This window comes from Polyodon spathula, chromosome 26 (genome assembly GCF_017654505.1).
Source record: "Polyodon spathula isolate WHYD16114869_AA chromosome 26, ASM1765450v1, whole genome shotgun sequence".
NCBI classification, from domain to species: Eukaryota; Metazoa; Chordata; class Actinopteri; order Acipenseriformes; family Polyodontidae; genus Polyodon; species Polyodon spathula.
The window spans coordinates 12,002,407-12,024,629 of record NC_054559.1 but is presented as its reverse complement, the minus strand read 5'-3'; the positions used below and the strand labels follow the sequence as shown (position 1 = coordinate 12,024,629).

The following is a 22,223-nucleotide window of genomic DNA, read 5'->3' as shown; positions in this document are numbered from 1 at the left end:
TTTTTTTTTATTTCCTATTTTCACACAGTAATCTGTGATCCCAAGCTCCTTGTTCCAGATTCACACTTAATATTGTGAAAGGTGTGTGCAGTACACAAGTTTTAATGGCTCGACCAGCTCCAGTTAATGTAGATGCCATATGCACAGTACTTGAAGCAAAAGGCTTCAGTGTATCGCTAACTGCTTGTATACCCACAATTAACATAGATTCTCGTAACACACTTAACTCTACTGACCTCAAGCCTGGGCTTCTATCTGCCATGTATAATATTTGAGAACTATACTAAATAAATATTAAACAAACCCTCCCATTGGCTTTAATCTAACACATCCAAGCCAAACCTCAACTTTGCACTTGTTTTTGGAACTATAATAAAGTTAAAATTGTAACGCACCAAGGAGGTAGTTGGCAGATATGCCTGACTAATTGTTGGCAAGCCTCCCCAGATGGAGCCTGTTGTTGCAAGTTGAGTCTTGATTGCTTCATTTTCCTGAGTGTAAACATGCTGCATCCTTCCATTGTGATGCAGTTGTGGCCAACAAAAGGCACCCTGCTCCTCTTTTCACAACTGGATGTATAATTGCAGCTTCGTGTTGCCGGGCATTGACTTTGTAAATGGATGCAGCTGGGGAACTTGGACCTGTGCCTAATGACAGGTATTGCAAATGTGTTCCTTAGAGGGGAAGCGGAGCCTTCGTTCTGCATGTTCCTGATAATGGTTTCTGTGTCGTATTTTTCAATTTAGAGAATCGTTTTTTCTGATTGTAAAGAGGTTTTCCAAATCGTATGGAAAATGCAGGATAAGATCGACCCTCTTGTTTTCGCTGGGCATGTAAATGTGCTTTTGGGTACTTTTGGATGCAATTCTCTTACTAACTTAAACACATGTTGGTTTTTTTTTTTCTGTTGCACAAATAAATAACCTGTACCATTTACAGCATCTTATTTGATATCCATGGGATTGTATACTCTGCAGTAACTTAATTTCAGATCTAGTTTGTACTCGGTTCATTACAATGATTAAATTAATTTTTTTCTAACTTCATAACACTGTGTTCGTAAACTTATTTTCTGGAAATACCCAGCTAATTACTCTGCTTTGTTGTTAATAACCACCCTAACACAAGGCTTGTCAGAATCTTTGTATGTGAGTGTAGTGTAGGTGAAGGCACACTGAATTTTCTTTGCAGATTTTTATGGCTCAGCATTGCAGCCTTTCTAAGAACTCCCATTTTTTGAAACCTAGCAAACAAAAATCTTTTTATGGAACTTTTTTTTTTTTTCTCATATTCTGGTACATTAACTAGAATACAAAATGTATTTATGTAGTTATTTAGAAAACTCTGTACTTCAATGCTCACTTATTGGCATCAAATGCTTATTTTTCTACAGATTCAAAGGTTCTTAAATGTGGTAGTCCATTGAGGTGTTTTCTTGAAAGGGGCTGTGCACACTGTGTTCTGTAGATGCAGCAAGGCGTGCTTGTGTTGCTGTGTTCATTGAAGGCCGATGGTACGCTTGTTTTTCTGCAGAAGGGCTCTGAAGAGCGTTTCATCCCCTTTTGAAGAGACTTTCAGGTCTATAAATACCTGGCTGCCGTTGTCTTGAGCAACGCTGCCACTGAAGTGATGCATCAAAGCACCAGCAGATCATTGTAGCTGCAGCAACCACAGGAACTGGGAGATTGCTGGTTTTGGGGGTCTGGCAAGTTACATACCAAGGGTTTGGTGGTGTTTTTTTTTTTTTGCATGAATTTTTTGTAATCTGTTTTGTGGCAGGTGTCCTTGTTAAACAAATGCACCCTCACTATGTAAATCTCACATTGCCAGTTGGGAGAACGCAAAGGTCAGATTGGTTATGGAACCATCCTTTTGTAAGTTAGATATATATAAATTGTAGCCTACCTCATCCAGTTCTTGCATGCCAGGCTTAAACTCGGTAAAACAATAAGGGATCATAAGTGTAATTTTATAAATGCGTGTGTGTTGTTGTTGTTTTTTAAATGTATTTTGCTCAGTGTATAATTTGCGCCAAACAAACCTGTAAAATACAGAAGAATGTTTGGGTTGCTAAAATGTTCTTAATATTTTTGTAACACCAACCTTAATCCTTGCCCTGCTGTACAAGATATGGAAAAAACGGAGGTATCTGTTGAAGCCATGTCCTAGTGATGTCAATCAGACCACAGCTGTAGTTGACTAGACTTCATAAAATGCAAGGTAGCTGTTTTGCTTTCTTAATGTTTTTACCCCACTGATCGCAATGCCTGTGGACCAGTGGCAACTTTGGTTTCAAAAGTGGAGGGGGAGAGGGGGGTGCAGTTTCTGTAGCTGAAGCATGGATAAAGATTATAATGAAAGTTGGGTGGACATGGGACAGGTCACCCTAAAAGGTAAAGCTGAGCAGGCTCAGACATTACATTGGTTGAATGTGTATGTTAGTACCACCTGCTGGCTAAAAGGTGAGGTTGTTGTTTTTTCCAATTTAAAGACTCCAGAAGTTCCCATTGATCAATTAACGGTATTTGGCCAGTGTTTACCCTCTCATTTTATTGTTTTTCTGTAACTAACACTGTATATATGGCACCGCTCCATGTAGCATTAAGGAATTATTGTGGAATTATTTACATTCCTGGCGAATGGTGTCTTTATGATCTAACACAAAATCATGATTAGAAACAACATTTAAAAAAAAAAAAAAAAAAAAAAAAAAAAAATTCCCAGCCTTTTAGAATGTGTCCATATGGAATTGCAGGGTCAGCTCCCAGGCTGCGATGAGCTCAGTGTTACATTGCAATCGTGTTTCTAATTTCCTGTCCCGTTCGCTTTCATTTCAACACAGAGTTTTTTCTTACATTTTGTTTTTCTTGATAGTTTGCAACGGATAATTGGCCAGGTCCAGACACTGGGCAAGTCCAGATGGGTAGCAACATCCCTGCATGTAGAGCTGTGCAAGTCCATTGTGCTACATGAACGTTTTGCCTCCAAATCCGGCACACTCCTGTTATTAAGCCTTCAAAGAGTCCACCTCCCGGGTTGATACCCAAATGGGCTGTTAATTTCACCTCCGTACAAGTCAGGAATTTCATGGATCAGATCAAACGACCATCTGGCACTGCAACATTTAGTGCAGCGCTACAGAGGAGCAGGCTGTCTCTACACTGCAGCTGTGCAGCTTTCGTTACCTTCAGATGCTGGCTGATCAGGAGCCCTTCATCTTGGCAGTGGATCTGGGATAAAGTCTTTCGGCACCACACTGATTCACAGTCACCTCGCAAGTGTGCCGAGTTTCAGGAGATGCTTGTTTTGGTCAGGTATTTGGCAGCAATGTTGATGAGCAGTCTGGTTGACTGGCATGTGTAGGGGTTCTGTACAGTGAACAGCCAGATAACTGAGAGTGCGAGAGCCGTGTTAGACAGAAAGGCTGCTGGATTTCTCAGGTTGATATCTTGAATAAATGTGTCGGTAGTCATATTGGGTATGGCCATTTGGAATACTGTTCATGTGTATAGTCTTTGTGGTAATGACAGTTTTATGGCACAAACTTCAAACCTTCCAGAACCAAATAAATAAAATATATATATATATATATATATATATATATATATATATATATATATATATATATATAAAAAACTATGCATCAGCTGCAGAGTCACTTACAACAACGTCTCACCAGAAAGACGGAGCACAAGGAGGTTAAGTGACTTGCTCAGGGTCACACAGTGAGTCATTGGCTGAGCTGAGAATTGAACCAGAGACCTCCTGGTTACAAGCATGTTTCTTTAACCACTGAACCACACAGCCTGCTATATCTACATAAATAATTTCACAAAAGACAAAAGCTAGAGGCTAGGCTTAATATTTCTATTTCACTTGGCTCCCAGAAAATTATAGGTAGAAGAAATTCTTTGGGTGCCGACCAAATCCTTTGGTGCACATTGTGCATGTTAGTGCGACTATTCTCAGAGATTTCTGGCCCTGTTTTGCAAAGGAACATTTTCTGGCAGTAATAAAATAATGAGCAGTATCAATGTTACAGAACTATTTTTTTATATTTTTTTATTTATTTTTTTTACATATAAACTTTCATGAAGGCTGGTACAGACATGAAGGTAGATGAAACTCAGTATTAACAAGTATCCATGTCCGCATTTGTGACACTCGCTTTAAGCACACTTTGAAATTCCTTGATCTGATTTGAGTATGTGAAGAGTCCCCCGAGCTGGGGCAGCCCTGGATAGACCCCTCACATGTGAAGCAGCGACCAGCCCCCCTGCTTTCTCGGTTTCTTCGAAGCCTGTATGGGATGTTGTTGTAACCCATAACCTTTAATACGCAGGGAACTCTTTATTTTCCTCCAGGCTAAGCTACAGCAAGGCATGTCCCACTGCTGTGTTGTTAAACCCTGTTATAGTACAGGGATATTGAAATGTTTTGGTATTTGGGTGGCGTTTGCATTGGCAGTCATGTTATACTAATGTACACCCCCCTCTGGCAAATACAAAATATTAAGTATGTATGAAGGCTTATTATAAATAAATAGACACCCACATCTTACATTTTACTTTGGAAAGTTTGTGTATGTTGCACATTTTGTTTAGTTTTTCTTGAACTGCATCTTCAATTCATAATATTTACTTGGTATGGACATTCTTTAACACTAGTTCTTGAGGGGGAAAAATACTCCAGATCATGGTGACCTACTTATGATTTAATTGTCAAATTAGTTAATTTGTTAATAACATGCAGTTAACAAACTATTATATCAATTCAATATGTACTTATGCACATGACTGTGGCCTGTATTGTGTTCTGAGTGCTGACAGTTGCATAATGAAGTCTTGCCTTGTCTGAGCCAGTGTTGACCACAACATCCCAGTGTGGCCCAAACCAGTCCCAGAGACCTTGCACTGGCGTTTCAAAGCAAACCGTCACGACCGTATGACCTACTGGGATATCCTGCTCGCACAACAGGCAGAGACACACTTCTGTTCTGAAATTCACTGAAATCCATCAACAGAAACTGCAGGAATGAGGAAAGGGTGTATTTCCACAGACCTCCTGAGGTGTAGCCTCTTATTTAGTCTTGCTGACTGTGTGTAAGGGGGTTGGGATTGACAGTATAACAGCCTGGTAATGATGTGATGAATCATCTGGGTTTTTTCTATCTTGAATTTTTTTTTTTTTAAACAATTCACGGCTGTATTTATTATCACTGGGTCCGCCCTCTTGGTAGAGGGAAGTATAATCTGATGGAAGCAATTTTCTCCCTGAATGAAACATTTAATAAGGGGAAAAAACTTCAGGCAAATTCTTAGCAGCCCCAAGTTGACTGGTACACAACGATGGAATAGTCTGTCAGATCTCCGAAGCTGGCTTGTCTGCTCTCTCTGTGCCAGCATTGAGTTAGTGAAATACTTTCTAGCGTTACAGTAAGTTGATGTAACTTAATATTTTATAAGCGTCTGATAAATCACTCTGGAGCGTTGTTCACAGGGGAAGCCTTATGAAATCCTTGTTTTTGTTTAATTTTTTTTCACACAAAGAAAGTAACAGATATTGCAAAGGCACACTATCGAAGTATAGTCGGTACAGAGCTGTAACAATTTATAACATATGCAGGTCAACTGGTAATGGATTATAATAACTGGTGAGCAGATTTTTTCAATGAGCTCTTCCAGTAATTTCCTGTAATAACTGCTTGTGTAGTTAAGCTGAGGGCTTAAGAGGCAACATTACCTGCTGGTAAGAAGTGAGGGACTGGGAGAGAGTGGCCAAATGACCTTTTCCTGGGACATGATTTGCTGTCTTTCTGTTAACCATAATAAGAATTATGCAACTTGGACAACCAATTGTGTGCCATTGCAATCTGGCACAATATATCTTTACCTTTTAAAAACTGACACTTGAGTATTGATGTGTAATCTCTTATTTATATTGTTTGCCTGAAGCAATTTTAATGGTTTGGAGAAGAGCAACAAAAGTGTTTTCTAGTCAATTTTTATGTAATGTCTAACACTGAACTCTTAATGGTTTTGTAAAACAAGTAAGTAATAGCTGTAATTACCACATGCATTATAGCACAACATGCAATTTCCACTCCTGACCCTGTCTGATCTGAGATCTAAAACAGCTGGTCTTGGAGATATGTTGATACAGCTCTGCTCTATGCAGTCCTTTGCGTTAACATTGTGGTTAGAGCTGAGGGGCAGGGAGGTAGGCAGCATTGCCTGGGGACTGTGGCCTTGAAGCTGAGGGGTTGTTCTTATAAATAACAGAAAAAAAAACATTTCGAAATGTTTAATTTTGAAATTACAAGAACGTCAGCTACAGCTTGTCTGTACTTTTTTCTTTCGACCAGTATTTAGTATATAAAAGCAGATGTATTCTAAACTGTAAAGTCCCTTGACACTGGCGCTCATGTGGATTTCTGTTTGCAGATCAACACTACCAGCATGACCGTGATGTGTGACTCCTGTTCACAGTGAAGGCCTGCCCCTGAGCTGACAGACCAGCCCTCCCGACTGGGTCACCCTGCTCAAGGTGAGGAGAGGATTGTTTCCACTCTGTTGCCGTTACAGTTTACAGCAGCACTTTGCATTGTGTCTGTAACCGCACTCAAGTTATACTAGTTGAGTAATTACAATGCAACAACACGTATGATTACAGATTGAGTATTGCTGGCAGATGCTAGCATGCTTTGTAATTGCACTGTATTTTGCACATGTGGTTGTATTTACAATTAAATTACTATGTAACCAAACATTTAAATTACAGCTAGAGACACTCTGATAAAGTGTTACCCAATTTTCTTCACTTTCACAATGGTTTAATTGCACAGATTGCGTATTTGTTTGAAAACACCAGCATTGTATTGGTATTTATTGAATTATTTAAAATGTGCTTTTCCAGATAAAACAAGCAATTTGCTATCCTAAAGATGCACAATAACTTGTCTGTTGACTAATGTACTGTACATTGTCTAACTTTTTACAAGTCGAAGTCTTTGCAGTGCGTCGGGTCCAATTTATTTTCACACGCGCTGTCTATTGCACGTACTGTTTAAATTTTTTTTTTCCCCCCCAGAGTAAAACAGGTTTAAAAGGCATTGAATTGAAAAAGTACACTCAGTACTTTATCTACAGCCAAGCCCCACCCCTTGTTCGCTGTATTTTTCACATACCTCTATATAGATGTGCGTACTGATAAATCCTCTCCTGATCACTCGTTTTATCACCAAACTCCTCAATGTGGTCCAAGTCATTATTTTATTACTAAGAACGTAACAAAAAGCTTTGCAAATGTCTGATATTCTTTGAGCGCTGGATGCTGAAGCAGCTACCTCCTTTGTTATGTCCTTGTTATCTCTGCAATACTTGGGGCTATGAGATACACCCACCCCCCACACACACACAGACACACTTTTTTTTTCCCCCCTGGTCTCACTCGTCCATTGAAAGGTTTTTTTCAGTATCCATTTAAATAAATCAGTTTCGAGTGGCAGTCTTTAGCGCTTTGCGAAAGCAAGCTCTCTCCCAGATGTCAGTGCCTCTGTCATTCCTCGCTGCTCCAGAGCTGGAATGCAGAGCAGAGTGCTTGAGAAGGGTGAAACGAGCCAGTCAGACTCTGAGAACTAGAAGATACGAACGGAAAAGCAAGGGTAGTGTGAGAGGGCATGATGGATTACTGGAATGGGAAAGCAAACCACAAGCGAACGGCAACTTCCTTTCTGTCAGCAGCTCAGTATTTCATGTGTGCAGCAATGGTCCAGTTCCTGCAGCCAGACTGCCAAGTGGCCAAAACAAACCGGCAGACACGCGAGTTTGGCAGCTGTTGAGTGGATTGCTAGTCTGTCATATCAGGGCAACCACACTATTGTTTCACCCCTAAAAAATGAAACACGTATTCTGTATTTTAAGATGGAATGTAAAATAGCACAAAACCCCAGTGTTCTGATTTCCCAGCAGATCTATCCAAACTGATTTTACAGTTGTTTGCTGCTTGGGGATTGAATCTGCTGTTTTACCTGCAAGGGCTTGGGATTTGCCTGAATCGACACGCTAACTTGACCCTTCTTAGTCCTGATTCCAACCGTGTCCTTAATGATGACATTGGAATAGTGTAACCTCTGAACCTAAAATGATCATTTAATTAAACCTTTTAAGCCTGGAGTGGAATGGCCCTCTAGGACTGGTGGTAGTCCTTCCAGAGCAATCTTTGATATATTCCATCTTCTTTCAGTAATTGTTTAGTTGACACCAACAAACCTCTTGCCAGGTCCCAAAGCAATTCTGTCATTTATACCTGTTAGATAGTGCTGTTGAATAAGCCCTGCTTGGCCACTTCTTCCATCCCAGGTATGGATCATTTTTATTATTAATTCAACTACAAAAATGAAAAGGCAGGGTCTGAGTTCAATGTCAGATTATGAATTCCACTTTCTCGTTGACAATACAAATATAACCACGAATAGTGAGGATACTCATTAATCGTTAGAAATAATGCAGCAAACTGGCCTTTTTATTCCCCCCTCCAACTGATCAGTTACAGCTGATCCACCTTTACTAATTGTTTGATCTTTTGGGCTGGTTTTCAGTATACTATTGGGGTGGTCTTCAGTATGATAGATCGTGCTTTTCCAATTCATAATTGACTGCTGTGTCTCTTGCTGCAGGCTCATTGTCATCTTGTCTCTCAACATCAATATTGAAATTCTATACTTAATTTCTATAAATATTGGCTCTGGCTAGGATTATGTTTTAATTACGGTTGAAGTGCCAAAAAGCAAACAAACAAACACGCTGCAATTTTATGAACTTGTTTTGACAATGTTAGCTGTTTAGAACAACACCATTTCAGTAAATCCTTAAGGTTTTCTTATTTAGTAACAAAACTTTTTATACAAAATATAATAGCATCATTAAAAAAACAGATCTTTCTTTAACTACAGGAGAAAAATAAACATCTTTCTCGTTTTGAATCGACACCCCTGTTTGTTTTTGATATCCGTGTAAACACAATTCTCAAAGCCCTTAGGTCACGAGACATCAAGACAAACAGGTCAAGATACTTTGGCATAGGCAAAATGTTTCACCAGAAGTGCACCTTCTGGTTGCCTTGCTGTGACCCTCTGTGTGAATACAATTATTTTGTCTCCTAGTATATCTCCCAGCGCTAGTATATGTTAACTAGGTCATGAAGTAAGTCGTCAGTCTTTCTTAGGAAAACAGCAAAAGTGGAAAGACAGTGTGGGCTCAATTGAAAATCAAGCTGTAGGTTAATTACATGTGTAGAAGGCAGTGCATATGTATGTTTTGGAGGTTGTCTGTCTTCTCCCTCACCCCCCAGGGGTTGCATTTTTGAAGATCTTGATGCACGAAGGTGATAGGCATGAAATCCTGCAGCGCTCGGATCTAATTTCACAATCAGTGCTGCTTCTCTGTCCCTGCAGATTTGCTGCCCCATTTCACCTACAGCTTAGATTCGTCTACCTAGAAAGGGGACATATTCAAGAGCAAGAATAGCACCAAATATATTCAATTCATTGCCTAGCATTGTTCACTCTTTAACTCTCAAAGCTTCATATACAGTATGTATATCGGTATCTAACCACACAACAAAGCAAAAAAACTAACATGAAATATGACATTTTGTCCATCATACTGGCATGTGTTTCTAATCCGATTTCTTGTCCATTAACTAAATGGCAATGCATCAAGGGAATTAGGTGACCGTTGAATACCAGAATATCTTGGTTTATTGGCCAATGTCTGAGCTGCTATTTGAACCCTCCTTTTCTCTTTCCATGAAGCTTTTTGTTAACATTGTGTTTTATTTTCTCAGCAGTGCCAGTTTCCTGGTTACCAGGGTGACCGCTCTCCCAAGTAGAGTCATGGAGCTCCACGGGATGCTGGGGATTGAAAAGGATTGTGGGATGTCGGGGGTGCTCTCCCCCAGTCCTCGGAGTGAGGCTGCATCCCATGAGATGGAGGAGTTGTCGCTGCAGCTCACCCCGAACCTGCCCCCCCTCAATGAGCGGAAGACTGGTGAGTGCAGCCTTAAGCCTTAAATAGCAGCCTGCTCTCCTTCAAAATGATGAATTAACAAACATTCCTGCACATAATAAATGTTAAGGTTAAGTGAAAGGCAGTGAAAAGCTTTTGGTTTAAAACATAATGCTTTCGTGCCCATCCAAGGTGAACAGCGTTTACACAATGTGTATGAACTGGTCAAGACAACTTGTTCCAGCCAGTCTGAAATGTGATATTTGTTGTGAACAGCATATGTAAAGTGTACCTCCTTACAAGCAAAAAGCATCCAGTTTATTCATGTGGTGTTTAAATATGCTAACCCATAGTGCCCAACACAAATTACTAGCGCTTCACTGCAACACCAGTGAACACCAGTTTTTGGATTAGTCTCCTGAACCATCTGAATGTCAGTGTTTCTCTCTCTCTCTTTCTCTCAACAACTTGGTTATTTTTCAACAACAGCAATGCTTGTGCAGTACCCCTGCTAATTCTAATGTATCTGGGCATGTGTATACAAATGTCTGTTTTTTGCAACAGTACACAGGAAGCAGCAGCAGAAAATGTTATTGGTGATGGGACACTGAATTAAACTGTTAGGATGCAAATTAAACACATTGCAAAATGTATTTAGTCTCTAGAGTGAGTTGAGTGTTTTGCTGACATTGCACGTGAAGTGTTTCTGTTTTCAAAAGAGCAAATCAAAATTCTACTTTAACATGGAACATTCTAATCTATTTTAATGTGGGACAGCATTCCAGTGTGGCAGCTGATGTGAATGATAAGAATTGGTCTGAATTTCCAGTGTTGGAGCAGAATTTAAATGTCAGAAGGTATAAAGAATCAAAACTGGAAGAATGAATGTGAAAACTTTTTAAATTCAGTTGCTAATTAACAAGGGGAGAATCCTCCTGAAACACCTTTTTCTTTGAGTTCCTCCCCAGTTGAATCCACAAACACCAGCTGAGTCTTTTAAAAAGTAGTTTGAAGTATGATATGGCTTACAGTTCCACTGTGTTCATTTTTTTCCCAACCTAGGTTCATTTTTTATCTTTTTTCTTTTGTATTTCTTTTTCCACCCTCTTAACCTTTAGCAACCTGGAAAACCTTTTGATTTCCCAGGAAATGCCTTCTGATTGGTTGGTGCATCTGGTTCCCACAATCCCAGCATTCCCTGAGCTCGAGCCCGTCTGGAAATGTTTTCTTGGCATGAGAATCTCGGTGGGAGGGCACAGGCCAGATCTCCGGGGACCGGGTAGCACTGACCCAGGCTGAGTGGCATGTTGACATTTTCGCAGGGGTCCTGGGCAGACAGGAGGAGAAACTGGGAGACTGGATCCAGTGTGCTTTAATCCATCTCTCAGGCTGCCTGGCAGGCCCTTGATTTATACCCTTTCCCCAGTGAATGCATCTTATGCTTCAGAGGGGAAGAATTTTTTTTTGATGTCCTGTACCTTTCAGGCTGTTTACAAACAGTTTGGAGATTAAATCTTCGAATTAGGTTGAGGCACCAAGTGGCAGGCCCTGGGCTAATGAGAAAATATATATATATATCATTTTTTTTATTTTTTTTTAAATGGAGGATTTCCTGTCTGATGTCAAAAAAGAAAAAAAAAAAAAACCTAAAAGTTATTTTAGTCCCCACTACTGCACCCACCCTCCCCTGGTCAATTAGTAACCTTTGCAATATAAAAAGGTACCCCTCCCCAAATTACAGCCATTAATATAAGCAACACAAACCAGGGTGCAGCTGTGGGGATATCTAGGACTGGGGTGAAAAACCGTGCACATGTTCTCATGTGTCACCTGGTTAACTTCATTAAAGTATGTAGATCTCAGGAGTTTGGAACTGATACAGTGGGAAGCAGTCTTGTCTTGGGCAGTGGCAAGGGGTACCCATCTCCCGTCCCCCAAACCTGTTACATTTAGGGGGACTTTTATATGCACTCAGTTATTCTGCTACATTTACAATAATTTAAAGTTTGTCTGAAATCTTGTTTTTTTACTAATTTGTAGATAATCCTGCTATCCGTGTTTTGATTTTAGACCCTCCCTTGGTCGCCAGCACGTGACCCACCTGTTACCTGTGTGATCCCAGTGCATACGCCCAGGTTCCATACGAACCCGCTTAGTTTTTGCTACCAGACTGTTTGTGCATTTGGAATCTTTGTCTTTGGGGGGACTTGTTCTGTAAACAGAACATCAGCAGTTTCCCAGCAGTGTCTTTTGTTCTTAGGGGTTTGTTTCAGTCCATGTACTGTATGAGAAGAGTCATGATTTTATGGAACCTTGTTTGATTAATGTTATGAGTCTTTGGTTTTGCTGGAGAAATCCACAAGTGAAGAATTACAGATTTACAATCTATTCAATCAAGAGAGAGCCTTTTAAACAGTGACGTACACTGAACTGTGGGAAAGAGTTCCTTTTAAGCAATAAACATGTAGCGCTCATTAAACGTGATGATTGACAGCACAGCTGGTTGTGGATGAGATTGCACCCCCTTTTTAAAATATTGGTTTTCTCTTGATTTTCTCATAGCAGACAGACATTGCCATCATGTGGCCAAATGTTATTTTCTCCAGGACCTTAAAGCGAGTCAAATTTCATAATTTCTGTACACCACTTAAGAGCCACATGCAGTCCAACAATATTTAAGCCTGATTGTGTACACTATTACAGCATGCACAGATTCATGGTATAACATGCTTTAGCAGAACACTAGTTCTCTTATTGAATCATCCTCTGCTGAGCTTCTGCTTGTAGATGCTGCTGTTTTTCTTGTACAGAATCATAAGGTCATATAGGAGCACATCAGAACACTGGTGCACTGCCAGCCCCTTGGTGTAACAGTCCGGGTTGCAGAAATGCATGCAGGGCGCTTGACTGCTTGCATTGATTTTTTTTCTCTCAGCCAGACGCATTGATCTTGTGATCCTCAGAAGTTCACACTGAGCTGGTGCCAGTGGCCTCCATTAACCCTTGTAGCTGCTGTGTCTCCTGTAGAGCAGAGCTGCTAAGGAAATGTCTTCATTGCTGCACACGGAGACGAAACAGACAGCCTGTGTAGGGTATATAAGAAAGGCTGGGGAATCTTACAGCAGCATGGTCCTGCTCAAATCTCCCAATATTGTGTTTTAGTATGAATCAGCAAATTATGATAATGACTAATAGGAACTGGGACTGCAAATGTTATTAAAATAACCCATTGGGGCATGCTTGGGCCATCCCCCACGTAGAGCCGTTTGTTCCGAGTAACCCTGCCAGAGTGAGAAGAGTTGAGGTCCCTTAGGTACTGGCTAACAATGTTCACATAACCCCCCACCTCCCTCGTGGTGATAGCTAACAGGACACCGCTGGGATACAGTGGAAACCTTTGAGAGACTCTGTTCTTAAACTGATAATTTAGTATAATCCCTGGGATGTGTTCTTGCATATTGAAATCGGGCAAATGTAAAATATGTTTTTTTTGGGGGGGGGTTTTGTATTGTGTATCAGACTGTACTGCTCTTGCCAATTTTGTTTTGGCATTAAGGTCACGGCTGAAGATGTATTTGCATGACTGCTGTTTTATATAAAAAAAAAAAAAAAAAAAAAAAAAGGTATTTTAACCTACAGCAGCAGTTGTAAAGAACTTCTTTATGAATATTTAATAGAACATGATTTTCATACCAGTGAACTTGCTTCTATCTAGCATATTTTCTGGGGAGCCCAAGTATCTGTTTAGTGTTACATTTCCTTTCCACTCTGTCGTTGCACACCCCCCCAGTGTTGTAAAACTGCCTGAGCGCCAGCTCCTCCCAGTAGCAAGGGTTAACTGGGCTGTCCTTGCCTTGCTCACTGTGTTCCTTACCTCTGGCTGTGATAGGCTCAGTGCTGCGGTGAGGAGGGAGCTGTGTGGAGTAGTACAGACTCCAGGGGGGAGAGAGAGAGAGAGAGAGAGAGAGAGATGGATTGCAAGGCTCGGAATGTCTAAGGCAGAGACACTTCATCCTTTCCCTCCTCCTGCACAAATTGATGGAACTCCAACCTGCATCTCAGCCCGGCACTCCCAAGTCTCTCGGATTACTGGAACTGTCAGATAGATGATGGCTTTCCTGGAAGTGGAGACTCCCGCTATCTTCAGAGGCAAATTCAAATCAGGTGCCGATCCAGCAGAGGATTTGTTTCTGAATGAAATCCATGTTGTATTTATTAACCCAGACCTGTGTAGTGCAGAAACCTGATTCAGCCAGGAATTATTTATGTAGTTGTATTAACGAACGAACTGGCACGTTATTTAGCAGCTGCTCTAGCTTGGTTGTAGCAATAATAATGATACGAATAACAGTAATAAGTTGTGGTGGTTTAGATTTTGGCACGCGTGGCTCTCTTTTCTTCGATTTGCCCCAGATAGGTAAATACATTTTTAGTTGAAGCTTAATTCTGGGCTGTGCTATTTTTGTTTTTGTTTACAGGAAGGTCTTTTAAAGGAGGATTTTCTCTGTATCGAAAGGTAGGATTTACCCACAGAGATCCAACATCATTTGTGTACGGATGTCTGCTACCCATTAGGGGTAGGGCGATTTTAGTTATTGTATTAAACTGAACTGAGCCTGCTCTCTACACTTGAACTTGTACGTGAGCAAACGGGGAAAGTCGCTGTGGGTTTTCCACCAGTTTCTGCAGGAATTGTCAGGATTTTTTATTTTAGATTCTTATATAAGATTTCTTTGTCTTATTTTGAGCATAAATGTGGTGGCATCTCAAGAGTAACGTGGTGGGAGTTCAGCAGGTATGCACCCGCCACAATTCTTTTGTGTTGCGGTTGAGAAGAGTCAGTTCTGAGGAGCGCTAGGCTGTCCCTGTGATTTGGTTTGTGGATTGTTTAGACTGTCGTCGGTAATCTGTGGGATTATGGACGGTGACTCTGTTTGGTTTACTTGTTTGTGCTCGTTGGAATGTTTAGTTACAAATTATTCTTATAATTAAGTACGAAACTTTCTTTTTTGAAATGGGTAGGGTATAATAGAAGTAAAAGTTTACTTTCCTACTTTAACTGAACAGGGGACCTTCTGAGGTCTTGAAAGCTTGTGAGTAATTATTTAGTTAGTCCAATAAAAGGTATCACATCTCCTCTTGTCTGTCATCTCTGGACTAATACAGCTACCATTTCATCTATCTACAAGTAAAAGTAGTGACACTTAAGAGTAGATTTACAGGTAAATACCCTATTGTTGTGGGGTTTTTTTTGGTGGTTTTGTTTTTTAAATATATAAATTTGGGTGGAGCAGAGGATTTCAGTTAGATAGAAAAAGGGAGGTTCTATGAAAACACAGGCATTGTACTGTGCAGGGTTTTAGTCTTGGCACCATAAACCTCCCCAAGTTCATGTTCCAGAAATCTTCACTGTTAAGGGGTTAATATTTTTGTCCGATGCTATTGGGAAATAGTACTTTGCTGGAAGAAACACCATGTTACTAATGGACACTTCCCAAAAGGCTTTTATTACTCCATTACGTGTACATTACATAAGTGTTTGTCTTTTTTGTTTGTTTTTTATACACTGAATGTTTCCAGCCTAATATTCCTTCAACTATGAATACTGAATTTCTTTTATAGCTTTTTAAAAAATAAATAAACATGATTTTAAAAGTATGTTATTGGTATATTTGATGTTCTTCAGCATTGGCATGCTGGATCTATAGCGTTATTTTAAAAAGGCTTGCATGGGACCTCGGCAATGTTTTTCATTATTTTCTACACAGCAAGGGCTGTGTGACGAATCACAAAGCAGCTAAACTGAACGATTGTGTGTACAACTGTTGTAAAGTGGACGCCAAAGATGAACAATCCAGGTGAGAGTTTTAAACAGAATTCAATGAAAGTATCAAATCTAGTTTGTCACACCTACCTATCTCCATCCGCGTAAAGGGTGCGTGTTTCCAACAAGAGAAAGAAAGCGCCGTGTCCCCTCTATACGAACATACTGCCAAAGCATTCTGCCACCGTGCCAGCTGTGATTCGTTCCCTCTGGCTATACTTTGGAGTCAAGGCCCATCAGAATTACAATTCCTCTCAACCGGGGAAGAATCTGGAAGACACAGGCACGCCAGCTGGATTTGATCCCAGGATAAGACTGAGAGCTTCAGTGGGGGAGGTATTGACCTCTCCACTTACCTGGAGCTCATCGGGTCTGCTAAAACAAGTCAGTACTGTCATGACTGGAATATATTCTTTAAATGGCAAACCACGATTTTACTACATGGTACTCCCAGTACACCCTGTGCATTGGTATCAGAGTCCTCCCAGTTTAGAACGTAGAGAGCGGAATTGAACATGTAACTGATCGGTGAGATTGAATGGGTTAACCTTGTGACTGTCGAGTGGAACAAACCTGATTCGAGTGTAGTAGTTCCTACTAACCCATTTTTGTCAATCCTTTTTCATACACTTGTGGTAAGAAATAAACGGTGTGTGAATGTATATCCAAAACAACATGCGGTGTGTTTTGTGGAGAGCATGTAGGCATAACCAAGCAAGAGTTTATAATTACACACTGGGGGAAAAACACTAATCAATGAATCAATTCTTGTGTTTTTGAAGGTGATGCATTCACCATGTACCGGGAATTATAACCACCTCTTTAAAATCCATTGTTCCAATCCATAGAGCGTATTGTATATTTCTGTCAGGTCTCCGGTGACTATTTGTCTCTGGCCACTCAGCTACAAGCCTCTAATGGGTAATTCTGTGCGTTTTAGAGGGTTGAGGGAGACATTGTGCTGCTGTTGGCGCACCACGCCAGGCCTGCCTACGCTCGACTAATAACCACAAAAAACAACTTGAGTCACATTGAGGCAGTAAAGGTTTTGCTTTGAGATTTAGTGTCGAGCGACCTCTGTGTGGCTATTGCAGCTCGTAGCCAGTTCCAGTATGACTCGAACCGTTTACATGGGTTGCCTTAAGATTCACATTTGTTACAAGCAGTTATTGGCCAGATTACTGGAGACCAGTATTCTCTCATTTTAGAGTTTTTACTTGTGTCCTTTGCATGAGGTGAAATGTAAATGTTTTCATACATCTAGTTTGACGGGAATTGGAATTTCACCAGGTCACTGGGTTTCTAGTGTCATGATATGTTTTTCTGTCCACTGTGGAAAGGGTCTTGGTGTTTTTGTTTTATGGTTGCTCCAAAACCAACTTGCATTTTTCCTTTTCAGTAGGCTTTTTCAGTGTACTGTAGCAATTACACCACAATGGTGTTCAGTTCAGAGCTCCCTGCAACAACGTTAATGTTTAATCTAGAAAACAAAAGTAAACTACTTTATTAAATCTATCATAATGAGTAAATTGAGAATTACCTGTACTAGCTGTGGTTCTTCCTGGGTCATGCAAATAATACATTTGAGTAAAAACAAAAACAGCACCATAATCCCTTATGGCATAGAGAGAGTCTTTCGTGTACCGTCACCAGTGGACAGTGAGGTTCCTCGGTATATCCATCGGACTCTCATAAACTGTGAGCTGTTGAGTGAAAACTCAAATCGTCTTATTTATCCAGTTATGCCCTTCTCACGAGTCCAAAGGGGGAAAGGGAAGGAAACCTCTTGCAATGAAAAGTGGACGGTAAACTTGATGAAAATGCTGTTGCTGTGTTCTTTGTAGTTTTGACAGGAAGCGAGAGCTCATTATTCACGAGTGGCTGGATTTCCTAGCAATGTGAGTCAGACTCGCACCTCCCTTTGTCATTCCACAGACAGGGTTAGAAGCGGGTCACTTCCTTTTCTCCCCACTAATCAGCTGCCCCGTGGTTTAAGAAGAGAATGGGGGTGGAGGTAATTTATGATGTCACCGCATAGTGTTACTCGCAGCACCTCTGAACAGTCCCGGGACACTGCAGGGCTGATGATGCTGCTGTAAGCAAGGCTAACCTACTTTTCTTCTTCATGTCCACAGTTCTTCAGCTCAGGCTGCAGCAGAGAAGGACTCGGGAGCAGCTCATAGACCAAGGCATCATGCCACGTAAGAAATGAATGCTTAACTTCTCTGCCTACATTTTGTAATGGATTGTTTGAATTGGTCCATTCAGGGTGGCAGTTTGAGCACGTATGCTCCTTTTCAAAGAGACCCTGTCCATGAGTTAGGGCAATAATCAATGATCCTGATTTTAGAGTGTAATAAATATATCGGGTACAACTGACAGCCATGTATTGAATATTGCTTTCCCGATTTGTTTATAATATACCTGTCTAATATAGATGTTCGCCTTTTTAGTGTAATTTGTGTACGTTGTAATGTTCAAAATGTGAATGTCTACTAACACTCTTATATTTATTAACGTTATAGTAATTGTTTGAGTGTCATTTAATGGTGGATTACAATCATTTTAAATGTTTAAGCCATAATAAAAAAAATAAAATAAAAAAAAAAACAGAAACACTGTACAGTGCATCCCTAGATATCTTGGTGTGCATACATGAGCTCTGTGCTCAATGGCAGTATCCAGTAGGGTTCATCCCTCCAGTTCTTACTGCAGTTGTTGGGTGTTACCTTGGCAACCTGCTGGTGGCTCAATGCCCGAGGCCTTACAATTAGCTTCATGGATGTGTATTTAGTAAAATGAATTGAGTGTTTTGCTGATGTGTTTGGACCACCCGGTAGTATTGCTCAACAGATACAGGGAGCGTGCCACTCTCCGATTGGCCATGTCTTGCTCAGTGTTTCCTAACTGTTTACTTCTGATCTCTCTGTTTACGTCCAAGCCAACTCTATCTCTCACTGTGGCGCGTTGTTTTTCATTTAGTTTTTGGCACAATGGGGGAGAGACAATAGTGGGTAGTAACTCCTCTCTCTCTCTCTCTCTCCGCACAGAACCAATTTAAAAACTGTAATATAGAACTGGCAAAATAACAGCCAGGTAAACAGATTATGCATTTTAAACAAACTGTAGCCTCTCAGAACACAACACAGGCCAGTGTGGCCAAAGACCCTTCGATCATTGCTAAGTAACTAGAGAACAAAAGGGGAAAAAAATAAATAAAAAGATTTATCTGCACGCCAAAATTCTTTGTGCAGCTGATTTAGGTCCTGTTGTGGGGCACTAAGGAATGCAACTACGTTTCAGTGATAGCTTTTGTCTGAGTTGTTTATCTCAAAGGCTGTGGACAAGCAGGTTTTGTTTTTTTTCACATCCTTGATATTATGCACTTCTGTCTGGCATGCCTATTGATTTTAATGTGAGGGGAAAAAAAACAACAATTGTTTATCTACCCTCCAAAAAATCTTGACACCCCTGAAACTGGGGCAAAACACTACTCTCTCTTTTCCGATATTTACCATGAATTACTTTTTTTTTGGTTTGTTTTAATTTAATTGAATGCAAGTTTCCTTTCTGGAACATATATTGCAGGAAAATCAGTTTTTCTTCAAAAGCCAAAGGTTGGCTGACGGACCTCATTTTCAGTTTGCTGATTAGTTTATTGTGAGGCATGCCTGATTTGCAGAGAGCCTCACTTCTGGGGCATGTTTCAAACCTACGCTGAGTAAGCTCCCTCACTTTGAGGCTGGCTTGGAGCAGGGTGACTCGCCTGTGGCTGGCACCGCTTCTAACTGCCCCGGGTCTCAGCCCTGCTCTTACCTCTTTCCTCTCCAAGCTGCTTCCTAGGGATGTTAACCCCTTCTTGCTCTGTCTGCTTCTCCGCACAGCCCTGAAGAGCCCTGCTGCCTTCCACGAGCAGATCCGCAGTCTGGAGAGGGCCAGGGTAAGACTTTAGCATCTGAACTGTTGTCCAATGCACAGAAATCCACTCTTTATAGTTTCTGAGCCTCCTAGATATTAATCCATGTCAATATTTATGTCTGCACCATAAAAATGCAACATTATTATGGCTAAGTTGAAACAAAACCCTGTTGTTAGGGTTGGAAAGCTCTGGACTTCTAGGACACAGTATATTCTCAAGCCCTTAATTGAAGCACTGTAGGTTTTGAGTTTCCCTGTTAAACTGAGACACTGATGTTCCTGTCTCCACTGATGTGTTGTACAGCTGTTTCACGCTGGTGGATTTCTGCTTCCTGCCTCCAGTCACAGTACTTCCAGACACGCTTGGTCAGGTTTCAATTAGGAGCCCATCAGCTACATCCTTACAGGTGACAAGCTTAGCTGCTGGGTTTGGATTGGGCTGCGATTTTAAAAAAGAAAAAAAAAACAAGGAAATAAAGCAAAGCGTGTACAACAAAATTTAGTGTCCACCATGCACTACAGTGTAGTTTAAAAAGTGGGAATGGACTAGTTCACACACAGCAGTTGTTCATCAAGTATAATACTGTACAGTGTACTAGTATTAGTGTGAATTCGTATTGGACCTCCCTAGAAATAAGCAACATGTGCAGAAGTTCTGTGCAAGGTAGAATAATACATTATTTAAATAATAATAATGTTATCTTAAATTTTTAATTTTGTGATGGATTTGTTGTTTTGTAGTTTCATGTGAAGGGGATAGTAATGAAAAGCTGTATGGTCATGTCCCATTAATAGGACATCACCACACACCCCATGTTATAAAACTGCTTGCTTTGGACCCCAACAGGTGAGGTCCTGGAAAGTCCTCCACTCAGTGTGTGTCAGCCTGTCAGACTGCTCCCTTACACAGCAACTCTTTAGTTAACCCTTTTTGGAGTAAAGTAGGTTTTGTCTTTTTATTTCTGCAGACTGAAAACTTCCTGAAGCACAAAATCCGGAGCCGGCCTGAGCGCTCGGAGCTGGTCAGAATGCACATCCTTCAGGGTAATGACAGCACTGGAGGAGCGTTTGCTGAATCCCGAATGTGTTGTAATCCCGGGATCTAGGGATACTGTGGCGGGTGGGGGCACAGCGATGTACTTGCATATTACAATGGGAATTATTATAACTCAAGTATTAGAACTATAGTAATGCCAACTTTTTCCCCCCCGAGTTGAAAGACTAGATGTTCATTTATAGTGCTTTCATCCACATGTTGTTGTCCCTCTCTATCTCCCCCTCACAGAAACCGTGGCTGAGCCCTCTTTGCAGGCCACTCAGATGAAGCTGAAGCGGGCCCGTTTGGCCGATGACCTCAATGAAAAGATTGCGCAGAGACCTGGGCCACTGGAGCTGGTGGAGAAGAACATCCTGCCTGTGGACTCCAGCCTCAAAGGAGCTGTTGTTGGTAAGGAGAGCTCACTGCTGTAACACAGGACTGAAATCCCCCCCGTCCACAGGCCGTCCACTCGGGCCCTGTATAAGTCCACAAAAATGTGTTGCGTCAACCATGTGGGTAATATCCACGGATAGGTATTGCACAAAAAGCAAAGGCTTCATATTTCATTGCTGATACACTGTGCCTCCCAGCCCCTATAACCACTTTAAACTCCTTAACAGCTAAACCCTTTGACTTGCATCTGGACGTCTGTTGCCTATTTGCTGTTCACATTCCCTTTTGAGATAGTGATTTTAGTGGCGAACTCACAGCAAGCTAGTTGCTGAGTGTGCAGTCGATCTGATAGGGACGGGTATCTGTGGCTGAGATTACTGGTCCCCCAAGAGGTGTCTAGCAACTGCAAGAGACGACATTTTGAATCCTGCCGCAGGAGTGTTGTAACTCTTTACCACAGAAAACACAGCTCACTATTCATGCATCACAGCTCCTCGGCTTAAGCCATGTGGCCTCCCAGCCTGTCATTTCTAACCACTTGTCCCTCAGCTTCAATTGCAGAATCAGTTCACTTTTATTTCTACGAGAGAGCACCACCACGGTATAGTGTTTTAAAGTTATTGGTTAATAAACTGCACTTCGTTGATGCTGTTTTGACGCCCCAGATGGTGAGGTGGACTACCCCAAGACACGGGACATCTACTCGTTTGACGAAGACAGCAGCGATGCCTTGTCCCCAGAGCAACCGGCCAGCCAGGAGTCCCAGAGCTCGGTGGCCTCCCCTGGAGAGCAAAAAATCAGCGAGGTTTCGTCCCCGCTTCCCAGCTCCACCCTGCAGGTCAGAGCCATGGGTTCGGTGTGCTTGTGTATCTGCACAGTATTTCAAGATCACTGAGGAGGTTCTCCTCCTTTCTCAGGCACATACATGATTGCTGGATTGAAAGTGGCACGGTTGATGTGTTGTGGAATACAGCAGACGTTGTCTGTGCCCACCAGTTACTGCAAGCGTAAAAGTAGAATTTTTGGTCTGTTTTTATAATTA

The 22,223-nt window shown here is 41.2% G+C and overlaps 1 protein-coding gene across 10 annotated transcripts in view; it reads left to right on the top strand.

Annotated features, from left to right (window-relative positions):
* LOC121300702 (myocardin-related transcription factor B-like) overlaps window positions 1-22,223 on the top strand; it is a 42,314-nt gene that overhangs the window by 7,416 nt on the left and 12,675 nt on the right. For 5 of the 10 annotated variants that reach the window (XM_041229407.1, XM_041229402.1, XM_041229404.1 and 2 more), the window contains 7 exons: window positions 6,444-6,546; window positions 9,847-10,049; window positions 17,967-18,032; window positions 19,716-19,771; window positions 20,718-20,793; window positions 21,035-21,196; window positions 21,838-22,019. In XM_041229407.1, the coding sequence (XP_041085341.1) occupies window positions 9,896-10,049; window positions 17,967-18,032; window positions 19,716-19,771; window positions 20,718-20,793; window positions 21,035-21,196; window positions 21,838-22,019 (696 nt within the window). In that variant the 5' untranslated portion in view covers window positions 6,444-6,546; window positions 9,847-9,895. Of the gene's footprint in view, window positions 1-6,443; window positions 6,547-9,846; window positions 10,050-11,477; window positions 14,172-17,966; window positions 18,033-19,715; window positions 19,772-20,717; window positions 20,794-21,034; window positions 21,197-21,837; window positions 22,020-22,223 lie in introns of those variants that run through there. The other 5 variants (XM_041229408.1, XM_041229409.1, XM_041229405.1 and 2 more) reach the window with 4 other exon arrangements.